The sequence below is a fragment of the Dipteris shenzhenensis genome, chromosome 31, assembly GCF_047967505.1.
Source record: "Dipteris shenzhenensis isolate YYH24624 ecotype China chromosome 31, Dip_SZ_1.0, whole genome shotgun sequence".
In the NCBI taxonomy this organism is placed as follows: domain Eukaryota; kingdom Viridiplantae; phylum Streptophyta; class Polypodiopsida; order Gleicheniales; family Dipteridaceae; genus Dipteris; species Dipteris shenzhenensis.
The window spans coordinates 14,119,294-14,143,456 of NC_141626.1; the positions used below are offsets into that span (position 1 = coordinate 14,119,294).

At 43.1% G+C, this 24,163-nt stretch overlaps 1 protein-coding gene across 1 annotated transcript in view; it reads right to left on the minus strand.

The window, feature by feature from the left end:
• Positions 1-21,274, minus strand: part of LOC147881069 (putative methyltransferase PMT11) — a 40,455-nt gene extending 19,181 nt beyond the window's left edge. Inside the window, exons 1-4 of the mRNA XM_087402143.1 lie at positions 20,057-21,274; positions 18,877-19,026; positions 18,390-18,660; positions 8,548-8,658 (exon numbers count right to left, since the gene is read on the minus strand). Of these exons, the coding sequence (XP_087258269.1) occupies positions 8,548-8,658; positions 18,390-18,660; positions 18,877-19,026; positions 20,057-20,734 (1,210 nt within the window). The 5' untranslated portion in view covers positions 20,735-21,274. The remainder of the gene's footprint in view (positions 1-8,547; positions 8,659-18,389; positions 18,661-18,876; positions 19,027-20,056) is intronic.
• Positions 21,275-24,163: the final 2,889 nt, after the last annotated feature.

Below are 24,163 nucleotides of genomic sequence, written 5' to 3' on the forward strand. Positions count from 1 at the left end.
CCAAAAGTGTGAGCAGTGAGCAGGAGCAACCGTATATGTGCCCACAGTCATTCCTTGAAGGCATGTGAACAAAATTTGTTGACTTTCTGGAAATGTCTTTTTTGGGTTCTGGGACTCAACTCGAGACAATTTCTGGTCATATCTGATTGAAAATAGTAAAGGGATTCGTTGAGAAAAAAAAGTAAAGGGCAAACCATGGCAGCAAAATTCTACTTTTAATGCAAAAGCAGAATTCATCAATATCAGGTTCTCCACTGCCTAGCAATGGAAAGGCAGCAATTCCTAAGATAATGGTGGACAGCAAACAAAGGTCAAATGCATTTAGTGCCACAGATATGGACAATATAATAATGAATGGAGGCAGCCAATTACATGTATAGCAGATGTCCTACCAAAGCTCCGAAAGTCCAAACTCTATTTAAAGCAATCTGTTTGAAGCTTAATACAGTAAAAAGCCTAAAGCTGATCATCTCAGAGTTTGTGGGTGTAAAGCACATACTGTTGGAGGTATAGGGTCAATGCTTCACCTCTGAGGCCCCGAATGAGGAGAGCTCATGGAGTTGACACCTACATAAGTGGGATGGGCTGAGGTGCAGCAAGATGGCTGCCACATGGACAGCAGACAGAGATCCTGTTGAGGTTTTATCTGGGACGAATGATTCAGCAGTTCACTGGCACATACAGGGCCTTATATAGGCCATCGACCCAGAGCAGCAGGTCATCCCCATCTGTGAAACAAACAGACCAGTCACCAAGTTGGCTGGTTCCAGGGGCATTCAGCCTATAAATCGCAGCCTATAAATCGGCCCCCATTTGCAGGGAATCCAGTCATTCTTGGAGTCTCACCTGCAGGTCACTATTTTGGATGAGGATCAGAGGGAGAAACAAGGATCGTCATCAGCACTACTTGCAGGACAGAAGTCCAGATATCTGCAGCACATCTAGGGTGCAGACATACCCTTTGTAGGAGAGCAAGGTGGTGCAGCAAAGGGAGGAGCTTCATTTCCAGTACACATCAGAGCATATCTTTGAAGGAGTGCTCAGCCTTAACCTGCTACTGGCAGGTGGCAGAAGGCAGGAGTTCCCTAAAGAGGGTGCAGCAAACAGAGCCTTGTTTTGGTACCTTAACTCAGGGATTGTTTCTAAAGGTGATGGTATATATGTTGGAAAGTTTTTGTGACTCTGTCTTTGCTGTACATCTGGGTTCTCTTTCAGATCTCAGTTGCCCTCTTCACGTTTAAGTGGCACATGTATTTGAGTTGTGTTCCATATTAAGTATATTGTGATCTTGGGGTGAATCTTCCACTTCATAGGAGTGTTAGCCTCAAGCAAGCAGCCTCCATCTACTTTTCCAACACATAAATGTGGACTCCACTGAACAAACACACAAATCTTCGAGACAAGGGCATCAGCTTCAAAAGTACCAACTCTATTCAAAGCACTCAGTTTGAAGATTAATGCACTAAAGAACCTAAGGCTAGTCATCTCAAACTTTTAAGGAGTATAGCACATGCTACATGTGCATGCCAAAAAGTTTCTTCTCAATAGAGATGTGGTCTCATCAAAGCAACAAGGTTTACTATTCACACAGCCACATGGGTTAGAGAGCAGCATATAGTTTCATCTTTCACTTTCATTCTGTCTTAGGTGCATTTGCCTACAACAATTTTTATGCACCCATGAAAGATAAAGAGATATCGTGTGGGAGTACAAAATCAATTCACACCAAACACCACCAGGCCACAGAAAAAAACATGCAATGTGACTAGCACACAAGATCCGCTGCAAGCACAAGCATGCATGGCACTGAAAAACAGAAACATACAACACCCCACCTGCCACAAAAGGTAGTCCAAGTAAGGTCCAGGAGAATGACAGCACTAATTCATCCACTATCGAAATCCATATGAAACGTACACAAATAGTATGTCAAAGCATCAACATTCAGCCTACTCTTAACCAGCACTTGATCAGCTCAAAAACAGTTGACCCATTCCAATGGGTCAACTATAAACTGACGTCAACCAGAATGGATGCCACTTAGCCCAACAAATCCAAGGATGCAGCCAAATGGCAGCAAGCAAAGCAATTCCCAAGAAGAGCATGATTCAATCATGAACCATCACACATGGCACTTGTGGATTTGCCATGGAAACTAATGCTATAGGATGCAAGTGGACATACAGGATATATCAAGGAGGGCTGGGTGCAAAGGGTCATATGCAAGAGGGGGATACTGAAAGGCCTTGGCCCATAGGGCAAGACGACTTAGCACTTGCAGCTCATGATGGAAGGCCCATCCAGCGAATAGGTGCCATGTCTGGATTTCTTAACAGCAAAATAAAGGAGGCATTCATGGAGGAGCCATCAGCTTTGAGGTGTCAGAGCAGGAAGGCAACGTCTCATGCAGGCATCACCTCGTAAACACTGAAGCTAAGTTTTGCTAACCTGGGCCTTGTGTACTGAAAAAGTCAACACATCATTTTGACTTCATGTTGAGTTTAAAGAGCTGCCTTGCTGCCACATGGCAGCCCAAACATTTGCACCTCTGTTTCGACCTGTTCTCCCCACTAGGTGCTCTTCAGACAGCTAGATAAGCTTCTTCCAGATGCTTCCCACATGACATCCCATGTGCTGCCCATGTGGCAGCCTTTCTTTTCCTGTTAGACCTGCCCATGTAGCATCTAATCTAACCACCTGGTACACCTCCCCCATACTCTCCTCATTTGGGGGCTCATAGATGGGGAGGTGACCATTCCAGCACCCCCTCTCACCGACACATCGTGGGCCAATCCCAACACGTCGATGTAGATCCTCCATTGGCTCCCATGAAGAAGCCCTCTGAAACAATACGGAGTCATTGTTGTTCCTTGGTCCTTCAACAAGCAGCTCCTCCTCCTCCTCCAGTTCTAGTCCTGCACAAGAGAACCATCCTAGATCATACCAAGAGAACCATCCTAGTACACGATGTAAATCTTGGCCGTACCACCGTTCCATGGCACCACCACATTCAATAACGCACTAGTCAGTGACCTTGAGCAATCCCAATGCAAACACCATCCAGCTGTCACAATCAGTGAGCAGCCTAGAGTTTTCCAAGCACCATGCTCCCGAGGTCTGTTTTGACAAGTCTTTCCCCTGGCAAGGTCCACATCCAAGTGAACATCCTGAGCACTAAAACCCTAGTGGCTGATCCACACAGATCTCCCAGCCCAAGTATAACTCCAAATAACATGGACCATGAGCTCTCAATGACCTCTCAAGCAAGTACTCTTCTAGCTTCAGCACAATCTTTCCACCTGTAGGTGTTCCTGCCTTCACTACCAAGGCTCATCATGTCCACCTTCCAGCAATCTGCTTCTAGGCCTCGAAGAAGCACCAATACTTAACCCTTCTGCCTTCCAAGAAGGCATAATGCATACCTTCCAATCCCTCATCACTTGAGAAACATAAAGAATGAAAGAAAACCATACACCTCATGGAGGCACACCCAGCTTCAGCATGTAATCTTATAATGCTATCTCTTGTATCCCACCTTCTATCTGAACATGAACTAAGCAGTAATGGAGATGTCACCAAGAAAATATCTACTGAGATTACCACATTTGCCGCTGGTTTTGGCTCCTTTGATTCTAAATTGGATGACTCCTATTGATCCACCTTCTTTCTGCAATCCTTGGGAAAGCATCCTGGCCGGTTGCAGTACAAGCACTCTGTCATATTTCTTCTCCTGGGCTTCCTGTTGCCAAAGCGAAGGCACTAGCTGCTAAAAATCTACATATGTTGATGTTGCTCGAAAGTTATCGGTGCTGACTACCGCCCAGCACTCCTAGTCGTGACGAAGCTCTTGTATTTTCTTGGAAGCATGCCAAGCAAGAGCCTAGCCATTCTTGCCGAATCCGTCGTCTGAGCAACCGCTAAGAGGTGATCCCTCACCACCTTCATCTTGATTATGTACTCCTTATCGAATTCCCCTCATCCATCTGCATGTTGTACAACTCCGCCTTGAGGTCTAGAACCCTCGCATCATTGTTCACGTCGTCCATGTCCTTGAGGATGGTCCATGCACCAATATCCGCAAGCTGAATGTGCGGGAGCACTAATCCACATTGGTGCCAATAATGATGCCAGGGCCTCCCCGTCACACGTCACCCAATCTCTTATTGCTACCACATCTGTTGGTGTCACATGCCGTGGCCAGGTGTTCAGCGTGGCATCCTCTATCGGCAAAGTGCTGACTAGATGTGGAAACCTTGCGTTGCTCACCTAGAGCTTATGTGGGCCTCGTAATATGTGCCCCGCAATCATGCCTCCTTGCTGCTCCTCTGGACACTAATCCTAAGCTAGTGCATCCTTGACCTCCCTGCTGTTGTGAAGGCAGCCCAAATTAAGGCACAAGTCTCCTTTGATGTCATCTTCCTTTGCTGCTCCTGTGCACCATGATCCAGCTCTTCTACACTAAGTAGATCTGCTCCTTCATGTGCTCCTAAAATGTATGAAGACCCGTGATGTTCTCTTGCTGCATCCAGTCACTCTTGTGCATCCACCAGACAGCCGCTGGTCTGCTCCCTGAAGTATACTGGAAAGCCCAAAGTGTGAACTACCAAATGACCCCAAGAGGGGGCCCGTTTATAGGCTGGAAGCTGAGCCAACCAGGCAACTTTTACAGACTGGCTGACCAGTCTGTCAGCCAGCCAACTGGTTACACCTGGCCCAACCAGTCCTGTAACCTATATAATGCCCCTGCAGCAGTCAATTTGTTGCTGTTGTTCCCTCCATGGCATAGGCATCTGTTCTCTGTGGGCCGTGCTCCTGCCAATCTGAACCATACACCTGCACCACCTGTTACAGCCTGCCAGGCTAAGCTGTACATCCGACCTGCTCCATGGAGCTTCCACAGTGCACCTGATTGTTGCCCCTCTGCACAGGCCATCTGCAGCATTTCCAAGACTCTGCTCCGACCTGTGGAACAGTCCCAAACTCATCGCCTGACTGCTGCGTGGCAACCAAACATATGTCGACCTGTTCTGCCCACTAGGGGCTCTTCAAACAGCCAGGTAAGCTTCTTCCGGATGCTGCCACTATGGCAGCATGTGCTGCCATGTGGCAGCCATTCTGTTCCTGTTAGACATGCACATGTGACATCTAATCTTACCTGGTACTGCTCTCCTCATTTGGGGGCTCATAGATGGGGAGCTGACCATTCCAACAGATTTATGTTCTCTACAATGGCAGTACTTTAGAGGATTTTGGCAATTGGTATCTACAACGAAGGTCAATTTACTCAGTGAGCAGACCAAGAAGGTGCTTAAGCTCCAGAAGGTATTTTGTTCATGCTCGGCAATCACTTAGCACTCACACGGTAGCCAAGTTATACCTTGCTAGAATGATAGAGGGGAGAGTGTTCATCATCACTACTTGATCGGACCTACACATACACAGGAAGACAGCTCCAAGTTCTTACGATGGCTCTCGAGCTCTACAAATCGATAGCAAGTCTATTCATGACTAAGAAAACTTAACAGGAATGGCAAGAATTAATGGATGTCAAATTGAAAGCAAGACTGGACACCAACCAAAGCCAGTTTCCCAAGTGACAGTCCAACGTTGTAGCAGATACCAAAGGCTTCTAGCCAGGTTTCAGCTTCAGCAAAAGGGATGTCACAAGCATCCACAATCATGAGCATCTGCCATAGGGTTAACCAGAGCAGGCACAAGCGCTTCCACAAGAGCAAGCAGCAGACATCTCACAGGAAGGCAATATATATAGGCAGCACTATGTCAGCCCTGGATCAGCTAGGTTGTCCATTCACAGATCTGGATGGCAAGATCTTACAGATCCTTGCCCATTTACACATATTATTGGCTGGATCTCGGGACGGGTCAGCAGCTTCAAGGGCAGGGGTTCAGCAAGTAAAAGAGGCCACACACCCCTCAATTTCATGAGCAGCCTGTCTTCAACAGTCAGCTCAGGCGCAGTCTACAGCCCAGCCTTTATTGGCCTCTGTAGCCAGCAGTGGATGAGGGATTCACCTCCTCCCCACTCTTCAGTATGCATCCCTCAGCCTGATCCTTCAGCCATAAGTCTCAGATCAATCCCTTGTGCACTTGGTGAGTTATCAGGGCCATAAGCAATATAATAGAATTAGAATGTAATCATCAGTAGTCTATCTAGGTGTGTGTTACACATAGTATATATACCTTTGTAAGATCAATACATCCAATCATACAAATTCAGATTTTTGTTGTTCTAAAGTAAGCACACTGAAATTTTAGCTGTTGAGGCTTCTGCGCCCGCGTAAGATATGGAATATATCTGAACAGCTGATCACCACTTGGACGAAAATTTAAAAAATTTGCATGTCCTCTAAGGTGATAAAAATATATACCTTTGTAAGACTATAATATATCCAATCGTACAAATTCAGATTTTTGTTGTTCTAAAGTAAACACACTGAATTTTTAGCTGTTGCGGCTTCTGCAGACACGTAAGATAATTCATTAGACATAGTAGCCTGATGCATGGCATATGTATATTCTCTTTCTGTTTCGGTTTGTCTTTACACTTCTCCACTTGATCAATTAGCAAGGATGGGCTTGTGAGAGATGATCTTACTTACGTGTCAATTACACAAACATACTCCAAGCACACCAGCAGGCAGCACCTAAGCTTCTTTGCCAATTGGAGATACACTCCATGATTCTTGGACCAGAGTAAAAATTAAACATCCCTCCCTTGAGAATTTTATGACTTTGTAGGGCATGTCTTTTTCTAAGCCCAAAATAGAGCTAGATTGTCAAATTCTACAAGTTTTCTAAAACCATAGTACGAACTACGTATATGTATGTCTATGCATGGAGCTAAATATTTAGCATAAGTAGGTATATATATTAATCAGGTCTCCCCTTTTAATCAAAGAAAACATATTTGTATGTTTTAGTCTCATGTAATTAATTTAAAATTATGTATACCTTTACAACGTGGTTTGATTTCAGAATATTACACTATTGGACTCAATTATTGGAAAAAAACAGTATATTCATGTATTCATGTAGATCATGCTACATGACTAACATTGCATTCGGCAATCAAGTTAAGATCAACAGTTTCTGGTTGTTTCATCCACCGATCCTGCCATTCTGGGACATCCAAACAATTACAAAAAATGAATGGAATCAGATCTCAGGTAGAGATGCCCCTACTGTTTTCCTTTTGCTCGTTCTCAACATACAGAGAGACATGCAGCAGGGACTGGCTCGTTGGGATCCATTGCTGCAGTTTGACTGTGCTTTAGGATGTACCATTTTCTTGTTTTCTGGGAGCTGCTTTTCCCACATTAATAAAATTACTTTTCTTTCCTTCTTCCTGCCAAGATTGTATTCTGGGCATCTTGGCAATATATGAGAAGGTGGCTGATATAATGGAAGATGGCCAGGAGGATGGTAGGGGGTAGCACATAGCATGTTGGCAGTACAAAAGGCTGCCTCCTCTCAGCCACCCTCTTATATTGATAAGCTGAACCAATTAGAGGAAACTGACAGACAAAGCGATGCCCAATTTCATTATACACTGACAAGGTCATTTTGTGCTTCCCAATGGCAGAGTGCCTCCGGATGCACACATGCCCTACAATCCACGTGAATCTCAACCAAAGATTACCAAACAAGTGATATAAGTCAAAGAGGCTTTTAAAATATAATGTTTAACTGTCATAAAGTCTTGCCTTGCTTTCATGCATCTATAACATAATACAGTTCATGTGGAAATTCTTTCAAGAATACTCCAACCTGAGAAGTATGGTCCTACAATGCAATATTGCTTCAACAAATGATATTTAAAGCCTAAGATTTATAGCAGAATACAGTAACTGGTGAGATATCAAACATGGGCCAGATGACAGGATTGGTAAGAAATCAAACATGGGCCAGACTAACAAGATTAATGTCTCTCAAGGCTTGTGGGCAATTCTTTTGAAGGTCTTTCCAAGAAATCACATTCATGGATCCAAACACCATATAAACTTGATGTGTTGCAACATCATATCAACTGACATGAACCCATAGTCCACATCAACACCTGTATCCCATCAAAGGATATTAGAAGAAAAATGTTTCAATACTTGATACCCATTATAAATATGAGATACATTCAAAATATTGCTTAGTAACAAGTGTGCAATGCAACAGCAAATCAACCATCTTGCCCTATTTTAAATATTTAAGTGACCAATGAATAACTTCAAATCTAAAAGCAAATTTGTTCTTCTTCGTATAACACATGGCCATCATTAGACAGCAGCATATCTATGTAGAAAAAATCCATGGGTATCTTTGTTGATATTAGACAATTTGCTACTTCAATCAATTCAACAAGCATCCTTTGTTTTTTTTAAACATCAGATCTGGATTTTCCTTGTTATGAAACTAGCATACATATCCACAAACACGCAGAGTGTGTATGCTTGACATTAAACTTAATCTATTAACAATTAGATCTGTGAGACTTCCCCCTGAGTCTCTACAATGCAAACTGGTGGTAGCACCCACCAAGCCATTCCTCTGGAAGGTTTCCCTCATGCTTGTAGACAGGCTGAGCAGCCCAAGCAAAAAAACCTCCAGCTCTTAATACACGGTTCACTTCAAGCAAAAGAATTCCTCCTGCAAGAAGCCACAAAAGACAGTAAAGATCAGAAGGTACTCAACAAAACGATTCATGTTCGTATAAGTTCAAGCTAGCAATCTTCACTCCTTTGCATAAAAAGCATTGATTTCTTTAAAAAAATAATGCTAGTAAGCACTGCCAAAACTTAGTGGTGACTAGCAAATTGGGGTTCCTAGCAGCTTGGACGAGAGGCAAGTATCTCATAATCAAGATGAAAGCCACACAAATAATAAGGTTACATGTACAGAATACAGATGGTTAGACACAAGAAATGTAACATGCAACGGTAATCTGATCGTGTAATTCACAGCAAGACCTTTAAACCTTTAGCAAGGAATTAGCATTGTACACCATAGAGAGAGAAAGGAGATGAGGGTAGAGAGAGAGTAGAGTCGACAACCGATTGGGTCCATGTACCCACTGAGAGCCCCTCCCCCAATCAGGGGAGAATTTGCTTTATACTTGGAGAACTGAGAAATACAAAGAACACTCTTTGAGAGAGCACGGAAAACGTGCTTTTGAAGAGCTCACTGTGCACACGTATAGCAGACCCAAAGACCTGAGAGGCAACACCAACCAATACCGAGACCTTGATGCTGTCCACACTGACGATGTAGGACGCTTCTGCAAGGCAAGGGAGAGGCTTGTGCTGTCCACCGGAATGTAGGGTTACTGCGTGAGTGAGAGAGTGAAAGCTAGGAGTGATAGATTCTATAAGAGAGCTAAGAGATGACTGAAATAAAGATCTGAGAATGAGCTGTGTAAAACTGTAAGAGATAACTGAAAAGAGCTGCTGAAACAGACCCCAAACCTTACTCCGTTTGCTGTCCCGACTCCCCATCTAATGCGCTGCGTGAACACCTTCCAGAGGGCTGAACTGATGCCAAAGGCTGAGGCTGGTCAAAGGGCCACTGGGGGTGAGTGTCAGGCTGTTCAGAGGGGGCTGATGAGGAACTGTAGGAGGCTGAAGTGCTGGGAGAACTGAATGAGGAAAGAGGGCCTGGAGGCCCCCAATTTATAGGGCTTTTGGGGCTGGTTGGCTGGCCCCATAAAGGCAGCCATGGCAGCCCTAGGCCCCATAAATGCAGCCCTAGGCCCCATAAAGGCAGCACTAGGCCCCATAAAGGCAGCCCTAGGGAGGGGTGCAGGGTAGCCTATAAAGGCATCCCTTCCCTTGCCACTCTCTTCACTTGTTCCAGCCCTGAGGGGGCCCAGAAGGGCTCCTATCCTAGGTTGGACCTAAACCTATCCCTAAACCTAAGACGGAAACACTAAACTACGGTTCTCCAGTTAGTACTAGTGAGCAAGGACTGATCTTCTGACTTTACCTAAGGCTGAGAGACTGACTTACGTAGCTTGTGCCTGACTGTCCCTGGACAAGGGCTCACAAAGGGGTCACAGCATACGACAAAATCTCCTACTAGGGAACTATTACGCACTTGTCGATGTAGCCAGTGTGTCACTTTGCGCCCAAGTGCAAGGGTGCATGTGACAAGAAACTACCTAGTTTGGGGCATTTCCACCTCCTTATTTGCATCATAGATAATTTTCAATTCATTCATGTGCTCCTTTAATGTACTGCATTCCTCCTCCAACTTCTCTATATTGACTTGGGATTGTCAAGCTAGATTCCATCACACCTAATGGTGTAAATTTATATGCCGCATGGGTTATCACATTTACTACTTTTTTAAATATTTGAACGTCATCGCATTGTCAAAGGTCTATGACAATAGTTGCTTTTAGATTGATCCATATGTGGCAATCTATCTTCTTGGTATGGAATTGCTAGAGCCACTTCCAAGTATTTTTCTTCCCAATTTGAAAATTGAGTTCGAGCTGCTCTTGAGCCCCCCTTGAGTAGTTTCTTTAGATAGTCTCTTGCCTTTGCTATTTGCTTCACTAGCTTCACCCAATCGACTCCTTTGCCCTTTATTGCTTGATTTTCTTTTCTACCATATTCATTTACCTAGAGATTTAAACTGAATTTGTTTTGATAAATTTCTAAAAGACATTATTGTTTTATAATGTTGTTGTCCTTGTTACATATCCGTGACCTTGCAACCAACCTCCCTCAAAAAGAGTTCGTCACATTTGGCATTGTATGGTTCTTCAGTATGGTTCTTCACTATCTTCCTTTTCTAGGTGGAGTGAAAACATCGATGACATTTCACTCCTTGATGATTATTCTAATTCATTTTACCATCGAGGAGCTCATATTTGTATCATAGTTAGATGTGTTTCACTCAGGGCCGGATGATGACTCGCTTCGGCCGGTTGGATTCATCTTGCCTCGAGTGATGTTCTAGTAGTATCAGGATTAAGGCCGGGTGACGGCTCGCTTTGGTTGGCTGGATTCACCTCATCCCAATTGAGAGAGGAATAGAGAGAGAGGAATATGTGTGATGCTTATTTATGCTTGCTTATATGTGTTTGAATATGTGATGTTTATCACTTGGGGCTGGATAATGACTCACTTTGGCTGGTTGGATTCATCTCATCTCCAATGATGTTCTATTAGGTAGTATCATGTCAAGGCCGGGTGATGGCTCGCTTCGGCTGGTTGGATTCACCTCGCTTTGGTCTACTATCATATATTCATATATATTGTACGTAGGTGTCAATAGAGCCAATTATTGTCCCGATGATAGCTTGCTTTGACTGGCAAGATTCATCTCAATGACGACCTTCCACTCATCTCTCTTGTGAGAGTTCTGTGCTGCCGTCTTTTTTTGTTAATTAATGCTTTTTTAGGATTGTAGTGTTTTTTTATTTATTAATGTTTGTTTTGATTTATGTTTGAGACTGATACTCATCCCTCCTATGAGAGTTGTGTGTTACAGTTTCAATTTCTATATAAATAATTATTTTTTATATGAGGCTGGTACTCATCTCTCTTAAGAGAGTTGTGTGTTGCAGTCTCAGTTTTGATAGACATGTTTGTTTGTAGGATCTCTTGGGCTGGCACTCATCTCTCTTAAGAGAGTTGTGTGTTGCAGTCTAAGCTTTGTGAAAATCCACATTTTTCGAGAATGCAAATGTGTGCAATGCATGCAGAATTTGAATGCCGATTGGCCCTCCAATGGGGAAGAGCGCCCTCGTGAGAGTACTTGTTTCTATTTCAACCTACATGCAAGGTGGGAGAGAGATGATGGATGAATGCAGTGTGGTAGCGAGAATGCAACGTGAGATTCACAATGAAAGGGTGATACCCTTTCATTAATGTCCCTTGAGATCACTCAACTTCCATCTTCCCATTTACACCTACCCTTAGCCTATGACCCATGCATCTACCATTCAATGCACCTTAATGCACCCTTCCCTTCCTATTGCCCCTAGGACCTAGACACGCGTGTGCACATTTTTATTAATAGAATAAGTATCACATGTCCAAATTCAATGCCGTCTGAAGCTGTGGCTCCAGCTCGACTAGTCCTATCTACTTAGATGATTCACCGCCATAACAAATCGGTCGGTGTCCATCATAAATACAAATACATGTTACACCATTGGCGTATAACATAATAATAATGTTTTAATGTCTACTAATCACAGATTAGTGATTTCTGTTGTCATGACACTCCCTCTTGCTTGAATGGGCAGAAGTCCTCTTCTGGATCCTCTCTTGTCTCTTTCTCTTGCGTACGCTTCTCTTTTACTTCTGCATTTGCATCTACTCTTCATAATCTGCAAATAATCTTCTCCTGGTAGTACACGATCTCTTCTGAATCCGAACTTAAATCTCATCTTCAAGTTCTGGTTCCTCTTGATGCTGAATATTCAAAATGCAAAAGTATCACTGCAGTGCCTCTTCAGTATGTCTTCATGCTCAGAATCCTCTTATGAATACTTAGCTGCTGAAATCTCTTTACAGTAACCTGCTCAATAAGCTTAAACACATTCTCAACAAATTGGTCAGTATTAAAACGATTCTCTCACCCAAATGTTTTCATTGAACTAGGTAGACCTTGGCTATGGATGATTTTGCGATGGAGAGCTACTTAGTCTATAGAAACTATAGACCTTCAATCTCTTTTTCCAACTCTTCTATTTCAGCCCTATTTATCTTATCAGACGCTCTACACGAAGGAGAAAAATATTTATTCTCTGTCCATACTCTACAATAAATATGCCTACTCTCTATTCAGTTCACACATTCATACACCAGTGTTGGCTAAATGGATAGCATTTACTCTTGGTTCTATGTTCATCATAGAGTGTTGGGATGAGGAGGTAGAAGCCTCACCCTCCTGCTTGGATGCTTTGCCTTTCCCTTTTACAGAATTGGTTTTGACAATTTTGGCTAATAGATAATGTATCGATGATAGTGGAGAAGTGTATTATTAAGGACACGCCCTTTCCATTTCCCACTATGGATGCAATGATTATCGGTGAAGCAATTTGGAGTGTTGTCGAGTGGCCTAAGATATCTCTACAACGTGACTTTGTTGCTTTAGATGAGCCAACAGGTGAGCTGAGAAATTGAGCTAGAGCAACCTTATGTCAAAGCAATGCCAACCTCTTCATTGGAAACCGACAACTGCATTTGTGAATCTTGGAAGGAGAAAAGCATGGATGTTTTTATTGGAGCTATGCTTATATAATAATATAAAATCTTGGCAAAAGTTTATCGAGGTTGCTTTTTTAGTTTCATAATTTCGATGGAATGTAATATAATTATAATTTTTCTTTTGAATTTTGAAGTAAAAAATATAAATTCTGGAGAAACTTTAACATTTTTTTCATGAGAGTTTCAAATCTTTGCGAATGTTTCAAACGTTTATTTTTTGTTAGGTCATACAAAAGGTCATACAAACTTTTGACACCAATAAAAAAGTTTAGCTTCTTAACAAAACTAACTTGAACAAAACATCGCTAATAGAGTAGGGCATTTGTGCCATGGATGCCCTGGCTTATGTTTCTTACATCCGAAACACTTTCCCTCCTTAATTAGCTTTTTCTTCTCATCGTCAATCATGGATGGAAATGGTATCCATCCAAGACGTGATTGGCTGTTAACATTTTATACAATAGCTTTCTCATTTCCTTTGTTGAAGGGTTTACGCGGATTCAATTTCCTCTCGGCTATTTCAGCCAGCTTAGTGAGGTCCTTAAGCGTGGTCGGGTTAAACATTTCAACCTCGTACCTTACTTTTGGGCTTAAGGCTGCTAAATACTTCTTTCTCCTAGCTTCCTCACTCTTTTCGGGTAACTCTAGAGAGAGTTTCCAAAATCTAGCTGTAAAATCTGCATTACTCTCATTATCGAACTGCCTAAACCTCTCCCAATGAAAGGTTAGGTTCTCTTCATGCCTCGGTGGCATGAAAGTGGCTTTCAGTTGCTCCACGAACTTAGCCCATTCATGAATAGGCTCTTTTCCTGTTTGTGACAAGGACCACCACATTAGAGCATCCTTCTGCAGATGCAATGTGGCAAGAGCAAGCTTCTCTTGCTCAGTCTTGTCTTGATGGGCAAAGTATAGCTCAAAATGACGAATCCAATTGAGGATTTTGTCAGCCTCCCTTGCCCCATCATATTTGGGGAACTCAATTCTCTCTCGTGGTTGGAATTTGGACCTCTTAGAAGGGGTACTCAACTCTTCATCCATAATGGACTGCTCAATCATATTGCTAAGCTGGAAAATCAGCTTATCGACAGGAGTCTCCTCTCTTCCTCTTGCACTTGGATTATAATCCATGTGTACTGGGCTTTGAGTTGAAGGCATGAACTCATCACCTTGTTCTTGGCTGGTCTCATTTCTTCTTTCATTACGAAAGGAGAACTCCCTATCAAGAGGTTCTTGAAGGAGAGACTGCTGTAAATCTATTTGTGGGTTATCATACTCAAGATGTGTATAACTCTTACCTAATCCATCCTCTTCAAGAGGGGGTGAAGGTGTTCTTTCTCTCTCTCCTTGGGGTAATGAAGGAAAAGGAATAAGTTCATTGTTATATGTCCCTTCCCCTTCCATTCTTTCCTTTTAATTATACAAGAGAGAAAATGTCTTGCTGTAATTTCAAAAAAAAGAGGTTTATTTTACAGCAAAAGTCAAGTGTTGTAGAGTTGGTGGTACTTATCCGACTCCCGCTTCGTTTGTGTTGAGAAGATACTTAAAATGACCTCCTTTCCCTTCTCTTTCAAGCTTTTCTTATTGTATTTCTGCTGTAAACTGGTACGCTCCGTTTGGGCTACTTGTTTTGAGCAGATTGGAGCTCTAGATACCGTTATAGGGGGTACTTGATGGGTGGATCACCCCCTTAAACTCTTATTCCGATCCGACTTTCCGTTGGGGAGAATGGGGGATCCCTTTTCCTCACGGTTTAAGGCTTTTAAGGGTACATTCACATTGGGGGGGGGGGGGGGGGGGGGGCAAATTCACCCCGTGAGGACACCCCGTTCACCGTTCAAGACCAGGAATTTTCAGAAAAATCCCTTGTCTCAGAACCTCGGACATCGGTCGGTCGTGATCCTCTTTCGCAATTTCTCTTGCGACTTCAGTCGTCCACAACTGTCGCCCTCTTCTCATCCCGCTCGTGGATCATCACCGCTCTGATACCAAATGTGAAAATCCACACTTTTCGAGAATGCAAATGTGTGCAATGCATGCAGAATTTGAATGCCGATTGGCCCTCCAATGGGGAAGAGCGCCCTCATGAGAGTACTTGTTTCTATTTCGACCTACATGCAAGGTGGGAGAGAGATGACGGATGAATGCAATGTGGTGGAGAGAATGCAACATGAGATTCACAATGAAAGAGTGATACCCTTTCATTAATGTCCCTTGAGATCACTCAAGTTCCATCTTCCCATTTACACCTACCCTTAACCTATGACCCATGCATCTACCATTCAATGCACCTTAATGCACCCTTCCCTTCCTATTGCCCCTAGGACCTAGACACGTGTGTGCACATTTTTATTAATAGAATGAGTATCACATGTCCAAATTCGATGCCGTCTGAAGCTGTGGCTCCAGCTCGACTAGTCCTATCTACTCAGATGATCCACCGCCATAACAAATCGGTCGGTGTCCATCATAAATACAAATACATGTTACACCATTGGCGTATAACATAATAATAATGTTTTAATGTCTACTAATCACAGATTAGTGATTTCTCTTGTCATGACAAGCTTAGCGATGTTTTCATAGATGCTTATTCTGGCACTCATCTCTCTCTTGAGAGTTGTGTGATGCAGTCTAAGTTTAGAGATGTTTTCATAGACACTTATTCTGGCACTCATCTCTCTCTTGAGAGTTGCATGATGCAGTCTAAGTTTGATATCATGTGATGTGCTCATAGACACTTAGTTTGGCACTCAATTGTCCCTTGATAGTTGTATATTGCAGTTGAAGCCTAGTGTTAGATGTGAAGACCACGGTCAATCAGTGTTACACACTCAGTGCCACACAATAACACGATTTTTTGTGATTTGATTTTTTGTACTCTGTTACATGAGTTGAGTTTAAGTTGAGAGCTTCTACCTAGGTCATTTTTGGAATTTATTGCATTGTTAATTGTTATGGCTTACTCAGTTTTTTATCGCACCTAGCACTGAATTCTTTTTTGAATTCTGTGATCTCAGCAAGACTCAGAGGAAGGTGCTTAAAAATGAGCATGTGCACTTCTTCATGAATGTCGATCAAGACATCATTGAGAGAGCTTTCAACAATGGTGAAAGCGGTGTACAAAATTTGGCTAGGACCATGGTAGAGCGTGGAGTGAGGACCCTACATGAACAACTTCCAGATGTATTTCTAGTAGGATCTGTAGATCAATTCATGCACCACTTCACCTTGGAGTGTCGACGATGCCTTGGTCAAATAGATCGAGACATCACCTCTTTTAACACGAAGTGGGAGGGTCCCGTTGTAGAAGCCAGGGTCGTATACATTAAGAATGTGTGGTGAGGTTTCAAAGGCAAAGGAGTTACCTCGTCCTCCCTACCATCAATGCACCCACCCCATCACATGCACGCCCAAATTTTGCAACTTCTTTTGCATCTCCGTTTGTGCCTCCTACCGCACGCGTTGACCAGTTTCCCTCTCCTTCATACTCACTTGCACCAAGAATGCACAATCTATTTGCACATGTTGATAGGGTGCCCTCTCCATCATTCTCACCTCTATACTCGCCTGCACACAAACCACCCACATCACATGGCCTGCGTGAACGTGCACAAGTGGCAACACCCATGCGACCCATACTGCTTTAATGACGTGATGTTCAAATCACACCCAGTGTAGATGTGGGCACAGGCACACGTGGAACTGTCAACATGTGCAATCTTCTTATTGCACCATTTGATCCACCTACAATAGAGTATATAAGAGATGGTAGATTAATGGGAGCATTGATGGACAATAAGGAGGGCATTACATATTTGGACCCTTCCACTTTGCACTCCCTACTAGGACAAGAGGCAAGTATCTCATAATCAAGGTGAAAGCCACACAAATAATAAGGTTACATGTATAGAATACAGATGGCTAGACTAAAGAAACTACCTAGTTTGGGGGATAGAGTAGATAAGAGATGGTAGATTAGTGGGAGCATTGACGGACTACAAGGAGGGCATTACATATTAGGCACTTCCACTTTGCACTCACTTGTCAATCATTAACAAATACACGACATCTCTCGTCTTTAACCCCAACTACCTTCGTTTTCACTCCAAGATACTCACCCTCCTCCATTCTTACTTCACCCTCCTTCATTCTTACTTCCCTTCACCAATTTGTACTCACTTGTCAATCATTAATAGTTACACAAGTTCTCCTCTCCTTGCCCCCAACTACCTCATTTTCACTGCGAGAAACTCACCCTTACTCATTCATATTTCACTCTCCCTCATTCTTCCTTTACTTCAAAACTTTGTTCTCAATTGTCGATCATTAGGAGACACACAACTTCTCCCCCCCTTGGCCCAACCTACCTCGTTTTCACTCCAAGATACTCACCCTCCCTCATTCTTACGTTCCTTCAACCTCTTCCGCTTTAAACGGCTCTGTTGAGATCTGCTAATACCACTCGGTGTTGCTAGGGAACCTCCTTTGGATGGATTTGCATATGGCTATTCAAGTTCTGATAAGATACCTCTCCAACCCCTAGATACATGTTAAGCTAACAATTAATGTGAACCAAATAGGTTAGGAGAACTGGCTCAAATATCCTTGAAAGAGATCACATCTTTTCAGATTCTTCTTTTTTTTTCGAAAAAAGGAACCTTCTATTAATGCTATCTTTTCAGATTCTATGACCTCAAACCGGAGTAGAAAATTGAAAAGCTGTTTTCAGATTAGACATTGTTTCTAAAGTCAATTTTTAAATCATTCTAAAGAAGAGGTATTCTCTTGGATAGCTGTATCTTGACATTTTGCCATGCTCACAGTGTGTAAAGTTCTAGGACTTTTCAACCCAGATGTGTTAGTAGCCAAGGCCCCCACCAGATTCACAAATCACAACTCATTGATTTAGAATATAATTCTTGAAAGGTGCCTCTGACGCCAGAGCATTGAAAAGGGAGGAAACTACACGAGTTAGGCACCTGAAAATGGTGCCCAATCTTTGTATTTGCAACACCCTCTTATCTAATAGCTTTAGCAAGCAAAAGCTTTTGCAGAAAATAGCTTTGTATCTTACGCACACAATTATTGTGACAAGCACAGAAACAATCTCTCAAAAAACCAACTACTGAAAAAAACAAAACCTGTTCTAAAATGTACCATCACGAGTCCATTCGATACGGCATCTTGAACAATGTATAATGTCGAATGCCTGACTTGGATATAAGAGACGGCGTGTGGCTAGTGCAGCAATCATGGCTGGAACACCTCTCTCAAGTGCGAATTGGATCTGGTTCTCATGTACATCCTTAGGAGCAATAGAAAGAGGTAACACCCCACGAGACATTAGATAGGCCCCCCAACTAGCCACTCCACACCCTATGTCCAAAGCAACACGAGTATGAACTCCAAAGGCAATATCTGGAACCATCTGTATATACCGAATCAAGTCAGGCTTGTCCTGCTAACTCATTATACTTAAAAATGGAATCTGTAAGCATATACACGAGTATGAACTCCAAAGGTGATATCTGGAACCATCTGTATATACCGAATCAAGACAAGCTTGTCTTGCTAACTCATTATACTTAAAAATGGAATCTGTAAGCATATACACAAGTATGAACTCCAAAGGCGATATACAGACCTTGGCCATCTGGTCCAGATACTGATTTGCTCCATGAGCAAATTGTGTCCCACCTCCAGGAAAAGTAAATTTATCTTTCTTGATCGAAATCCAATTCTGCCCTCCTTTGTCTTCAACCAATCGTGTGTGAGGAACATTACTATACCACACCTGCACTTGAACAAGTGTACATCCCATAAATAAGAATGTATGAAACTTGCAAAAGAAGTCATCCAATCTTACACATTTGATCCAAATAGAGATAGACCATTGGATATTCAGGTGCAGTCCCTAGTATGAGGTCAGAGGACAGTTCTACTGCTTTTTTAAAGAGAGTGACTCAATGTGCCTTATATTATCAGATACAAATGCGCTGGCATTTCATATACAAAACGAAACAATGTGTGCAACAAATTTCGTTTCAATTTTTCCTTCAAGGACAATCCTCACTACGTAAATAGTGTAAGATATTTGATCATTATAGACGTCTCTTGTTGTACAAAACATAGATCTCATACAATACAAAGGCCTAACTGTAAATGTTTTCTGCTAGCAGTACCACTGCACGACTGGAGAATCTTAAAACACAAGTTTCAATAACACAAATGTTGGCAGCAAACAAGTTATCCGCAAACGTTTCAAATCTTTTTCTTTGATCAAGTTTACAGGTTTCATAAGATGGGGAACAACAAATTTTAGCTGGAGGCCCAATTAGTGGTGACTACCAAAGATCCACCTTTCCATAAACTCAAATCTAGTTTTTTAAACCTTGCAATACCTATGCATTCACAATTCTTGTTGAACACAGACTCCCAATTTGTTGATAAACTGCCTACAAGGAATTCTAGCCAAGGTTCAGGAAATCTTATCTTTGTGTAAGTCAATCTCCTCACTTGTTCTTGAAACAATGAAACAGAAAGTAATTTTCGAATCTCTGCAACTATTTTCCAAACCTACGGCATCCTCAAGGCAACATTTGATTGTCTACATGCAAGTAATTTAGATTATCCTGCCTTTTTGTTATATAATGATATCATCTGATGCTTTGTAACTGGGCGTGGGCGTCTCTTTCCATGGGTAATATAGTGACAAATGGATTTCACCCCCCCAAAAAAAAAGTGTCTCGAGTAAAATAAGAGAATGCGATACTTTCCAAACTCCAGCGATGAGTAGCCAGGTGGCAGATCAGCGAAGAGCATACCTCATCTCTACTTTGGGGCCAACGAATGGGGTAATGATAACCAGCCGGAGCGGCGATCAGACAGCACAAGCGAGCTCTTTTCTCTTGAGGACAATGTCTTTCCCATTGTTCCCCCCTTTTCGTGGAAGGAAGCTTCTTAATTGAGGCCACATTGTCTAGACAGGGAATGTACTCTTTCAAGCTAACGGGACAAACTTCGAACTTGAAATTTTTGGGAGCGGGTAGACGTTTCTTTGAGCCAGTAGCATTAGCACCAACGGAGTCGAAACTCTCATCTTCACTCGGTAGTCTTTCTTCAAGTGGAAACTCTTCCGTAGAAATGGACCCGTCCTCGTGTAAAATGCCCGAAGTTGAAGTGACATTCTCGACGAGTGGAGGAGGAAAGACGTTACTCGTTTCCGGTTCAAGTTCCGGGGTCTGAGTGAACTCTGCACCTTCCTTTCCTTTTTCTTCTCCTTCCCCTTGTTCACGATAATCCTTTACCAGAGAAACGTGGTCCTCGGATGGTGGTGCAAGCGAAGACGTTGAAATGCTATAAACCACGAGATCCTCGTATCTAGTAGCCCAGCGCTTTCCTACGTAAAAGCAGAGAGAAGAAATTGCCAAAAGAGCAAGAACTCTGAGAAGAAGGGATTTTCTTGCCAATTCCTCTCCGAATTGCCGGAGTATGATCGTCATATTCGAGCAGAGTTTCGCCTAGATGATAGCTTAACTCATTCCAGACAAAATTTGGAGGCAAACTTTGGTCTGCAGCTAATGTGATAACGAGCTCATTCCAGAGACCAATTCGGGAAACAAGCTGATGTGATGAATGATCTACTCCTTCGCAACAGCAATGTGGATCACCAGGCAGAAGAGGAATTGAGCTCACAGAGATGAGCAAATCAAGTTAGCAAGTGCATCAACGAGCAGAACAGCGATATAGGCAGGCAAAATCGAAGCTCCCTGAACATCCAAACACATCACAGAGATGACCAAATCAAGCTAGCAACTGAGCATAACTGCAATATAGGCAGGCAAAATCAAAGCTTCCCGAGCATCTAAAACCTCACAGAGATGAGCAAATCAGGGTAGCAACGGCATCAACCAGCAGAAATGCGAGCCTCAATCCCGAGGCAAAATGGAAGCTCTCCGGAAACGGAATCGAGCTGAGTGGCAAACAACAGCAAAATGGATTTGCAAACAACGGCAGAATGGAGCTGCAAATCCGGTGCAGCAACAGAAACAAATCGGAGCAATGAAATGTGAAAGCAAATCCCAAAAGTTCATCAAGTACACGTGGCTTCCCCATCAAGCATCCCCCCCTCATTCTTATTTCACTCTCTCTCTTCTTTTTTTCCCTTTGGCTATCCTAAAGGCGCCGCCACGTCTGCTCGAAACCAACATTAATTTTGAACGAATTTTTGCAGTTTTATTTCCCATTGGCTCGAAGTCCTAGTTTGTCATTGGCGGTACTGGCAGTCTCTGCATAGCACGGACGGGTGGCTCTGCGAGCGTGCGTGAAAGTGTGAGTGAGGTTAGGAAGAGATGGCACCCGAGGATGCCATACGACTTTGCCACACGATTTTGGGATGCCAATTTGGAAGTGGAAGTTTGTTTGGAAGGGCATGACACAGAGCATGGTCTGCTCTCGGGAGGAACAAGATAAAGAGGAACGTGTTTTCTCTGTGTGCTGCCTTTTTCACGATGGGCGGCTCCAATGACTCAATGGATATCGAAAGCTCTGCGTTCAAAGGAGGTCACTACTACTCTCAATACGAACAACTGCCCAGTACTATGCATCCATAATTGTGTGTTTCCCTGCAGTTATCTTTTGTGAACAAACGTAAGTCGATGCAAGCTCGACTAGTTCAGGAGTATAATAAGAATGGTATCATCATGTATGCATTGAAGAACGTTATCTTTGATGAAGGCTCGCAACACATTGGGAGTGTTTGACTTTACCATACTCAAGGACATGCCGGAGGGAAGCAAGCGAGATGAATTAAGACATGCTTTCATAACACAAGTCTCCGAGCTTGGGTATGGTCGTAAGGTTTGTTTTCTCCACCTAACAAGCATTCAAAGGCATTGTGGTTCAAAATTGCAGCCAACCTTAAACTATTTCTCATTATCATCACAGATTTTTGGAATCGTACAGTTCACCAAGCTCAACAGGCAACTCGTGCAGTACCAGTGCACAGCTTGCGACAACTTGCACGTGAACCGTGACCCAGCTAGGCCCTTCTGCTATGCATGCGATGGTGTTGAGGTGATTATGTAGGTGCCCACCCTTCATGGGCGAATCCTTATTCGCGAGGGCGGCGAGGTGTCTATGCAAGTGAGCAACCCACACGTAGATGAAGTTATCTCCTATGAGCAGCCTTTCATTTCAGCGTACTCTGAGAGTGTTCTGCATGCACGTGCCATACTCTTGGACACCAAGCCCATTGGCAGTTTCACAATCAACAGCGCAGAATTTGTGATCGACTTTGAGTCGGACATTTGACGCACCATGCTACACGATACATGTTTTACCTCTTACCTCACATCACACCATGCATACACCGTCTATGCTTCCATATAGTCTCACTCGGCCATGAGCCTTGAGCTATCGCCATCTTTTAGCTTGTAAATACAAAATAAAACCTGCCCATTTTATGTGTATAATAAAGTTACAATTTGACCTCTTTTTTGTCCTTCATTTTCCCTACTACACACACGAGCAGCCTTCACACCGCATATTTATTGCCATGGACAATCTAGCAAATATGGAAGCACAAATGCCTAACTTCGAGGTCCCATTATCGACTTCCTTCAAACAGCAACATCCAAAAAACATGGACCCATCGGTTTGTGTTGTGCATTGCACCAACCACGGACGTACTAGGATATGTTAAACGATTTGTGCAAATCAATTTTTGCATCGGATAGGACAAGCCTCACACCATGGCGTCATCTTGCATTTCCTCAACCTTGCAATGGTGATAGACAACTAGGGGTGGAATAAATCCGACAACAACTGCTCAACATTCCCTGCACTAGTAGTCGATAGGCCGTCTTGCTGATATTTTGTGCATGACAATGGTTCTCATGCGATTTGATGGGATGGAACTTCGACAAATGTTTACTAAGTACATTCAACGATCTACGTGGACAACGTATGTGCTCCTAGATGAGTTGGTCCAACCGAATGAGGTCAAACCACTAGTGAAATGCCACCCACACCGCCAATAACTTAAAAGGTCCATGCCAGACAAGGACTTGATCGAGGTTGTTTTTAGGATGAAGGGGTCTAGCACTAGGGAGATGGCACAAGCATACCTTGTGGAATGAGCGGACAAGCCATACACAGCGGGAGGTGTGATGGGCAAAATCTACAGGCTGCAACGTTCCCAACATAGCCCTAATAATATAGCGAATTGCAAGCTCGAAGGTGAAGCACCTAATGTGCATGCCGAGTAGTATGTGCTCACACCCACGAAAAGAAATATCTCCAGGGCACAAGGTCCACAACCACGAAAGAGGCGCAGAACTTCCAGCCACCCTTGCAACGCAAAGGAGGCATACTTCAGGAAGGCCAATGACACTCCTGGCTTCGTGTGCATGTGTTGTGGCACTTTGACTTTCGTGAGCAAGCTCAAGTGTGCAAGCGAGCTAGCAATCGAGTTCCTTTACCAAAACGGTGCACTGTCACTGCAAGCAGAACATGGCAATGTGCACCTATGTCGTTGATGCACACATCGAGCAAATAGGAAAGAAATCCTAACATTCTCTTGTAAAAATGCAAGCATGGCAAAGCCTTTGGAGCTACCATAGTCACTACGCGACATCAAGGCAGAGTTGTTGTCCATCAGAATACCATTTGCACAAATCAAGGAGCTCATGAACGGCAAGAAATTCGGCTTGCATGGCAGTGTCATTAACGTCTTTGCGGATATTGGAAGGGCCCAAATCGTTCTTCCATGTTTCCTTGACGACTCAACAACCATGATGGTCGCAATTAAGCGCAAGTTAGAGTACAACCACCACCACATCAGTGGTCTCCTACGACCAACGCTAACGATGAAAGCCTTGGATGAGCTCCTCAACATAGTGTTGTACAGGCCAACCATGCCAACCTGGGAC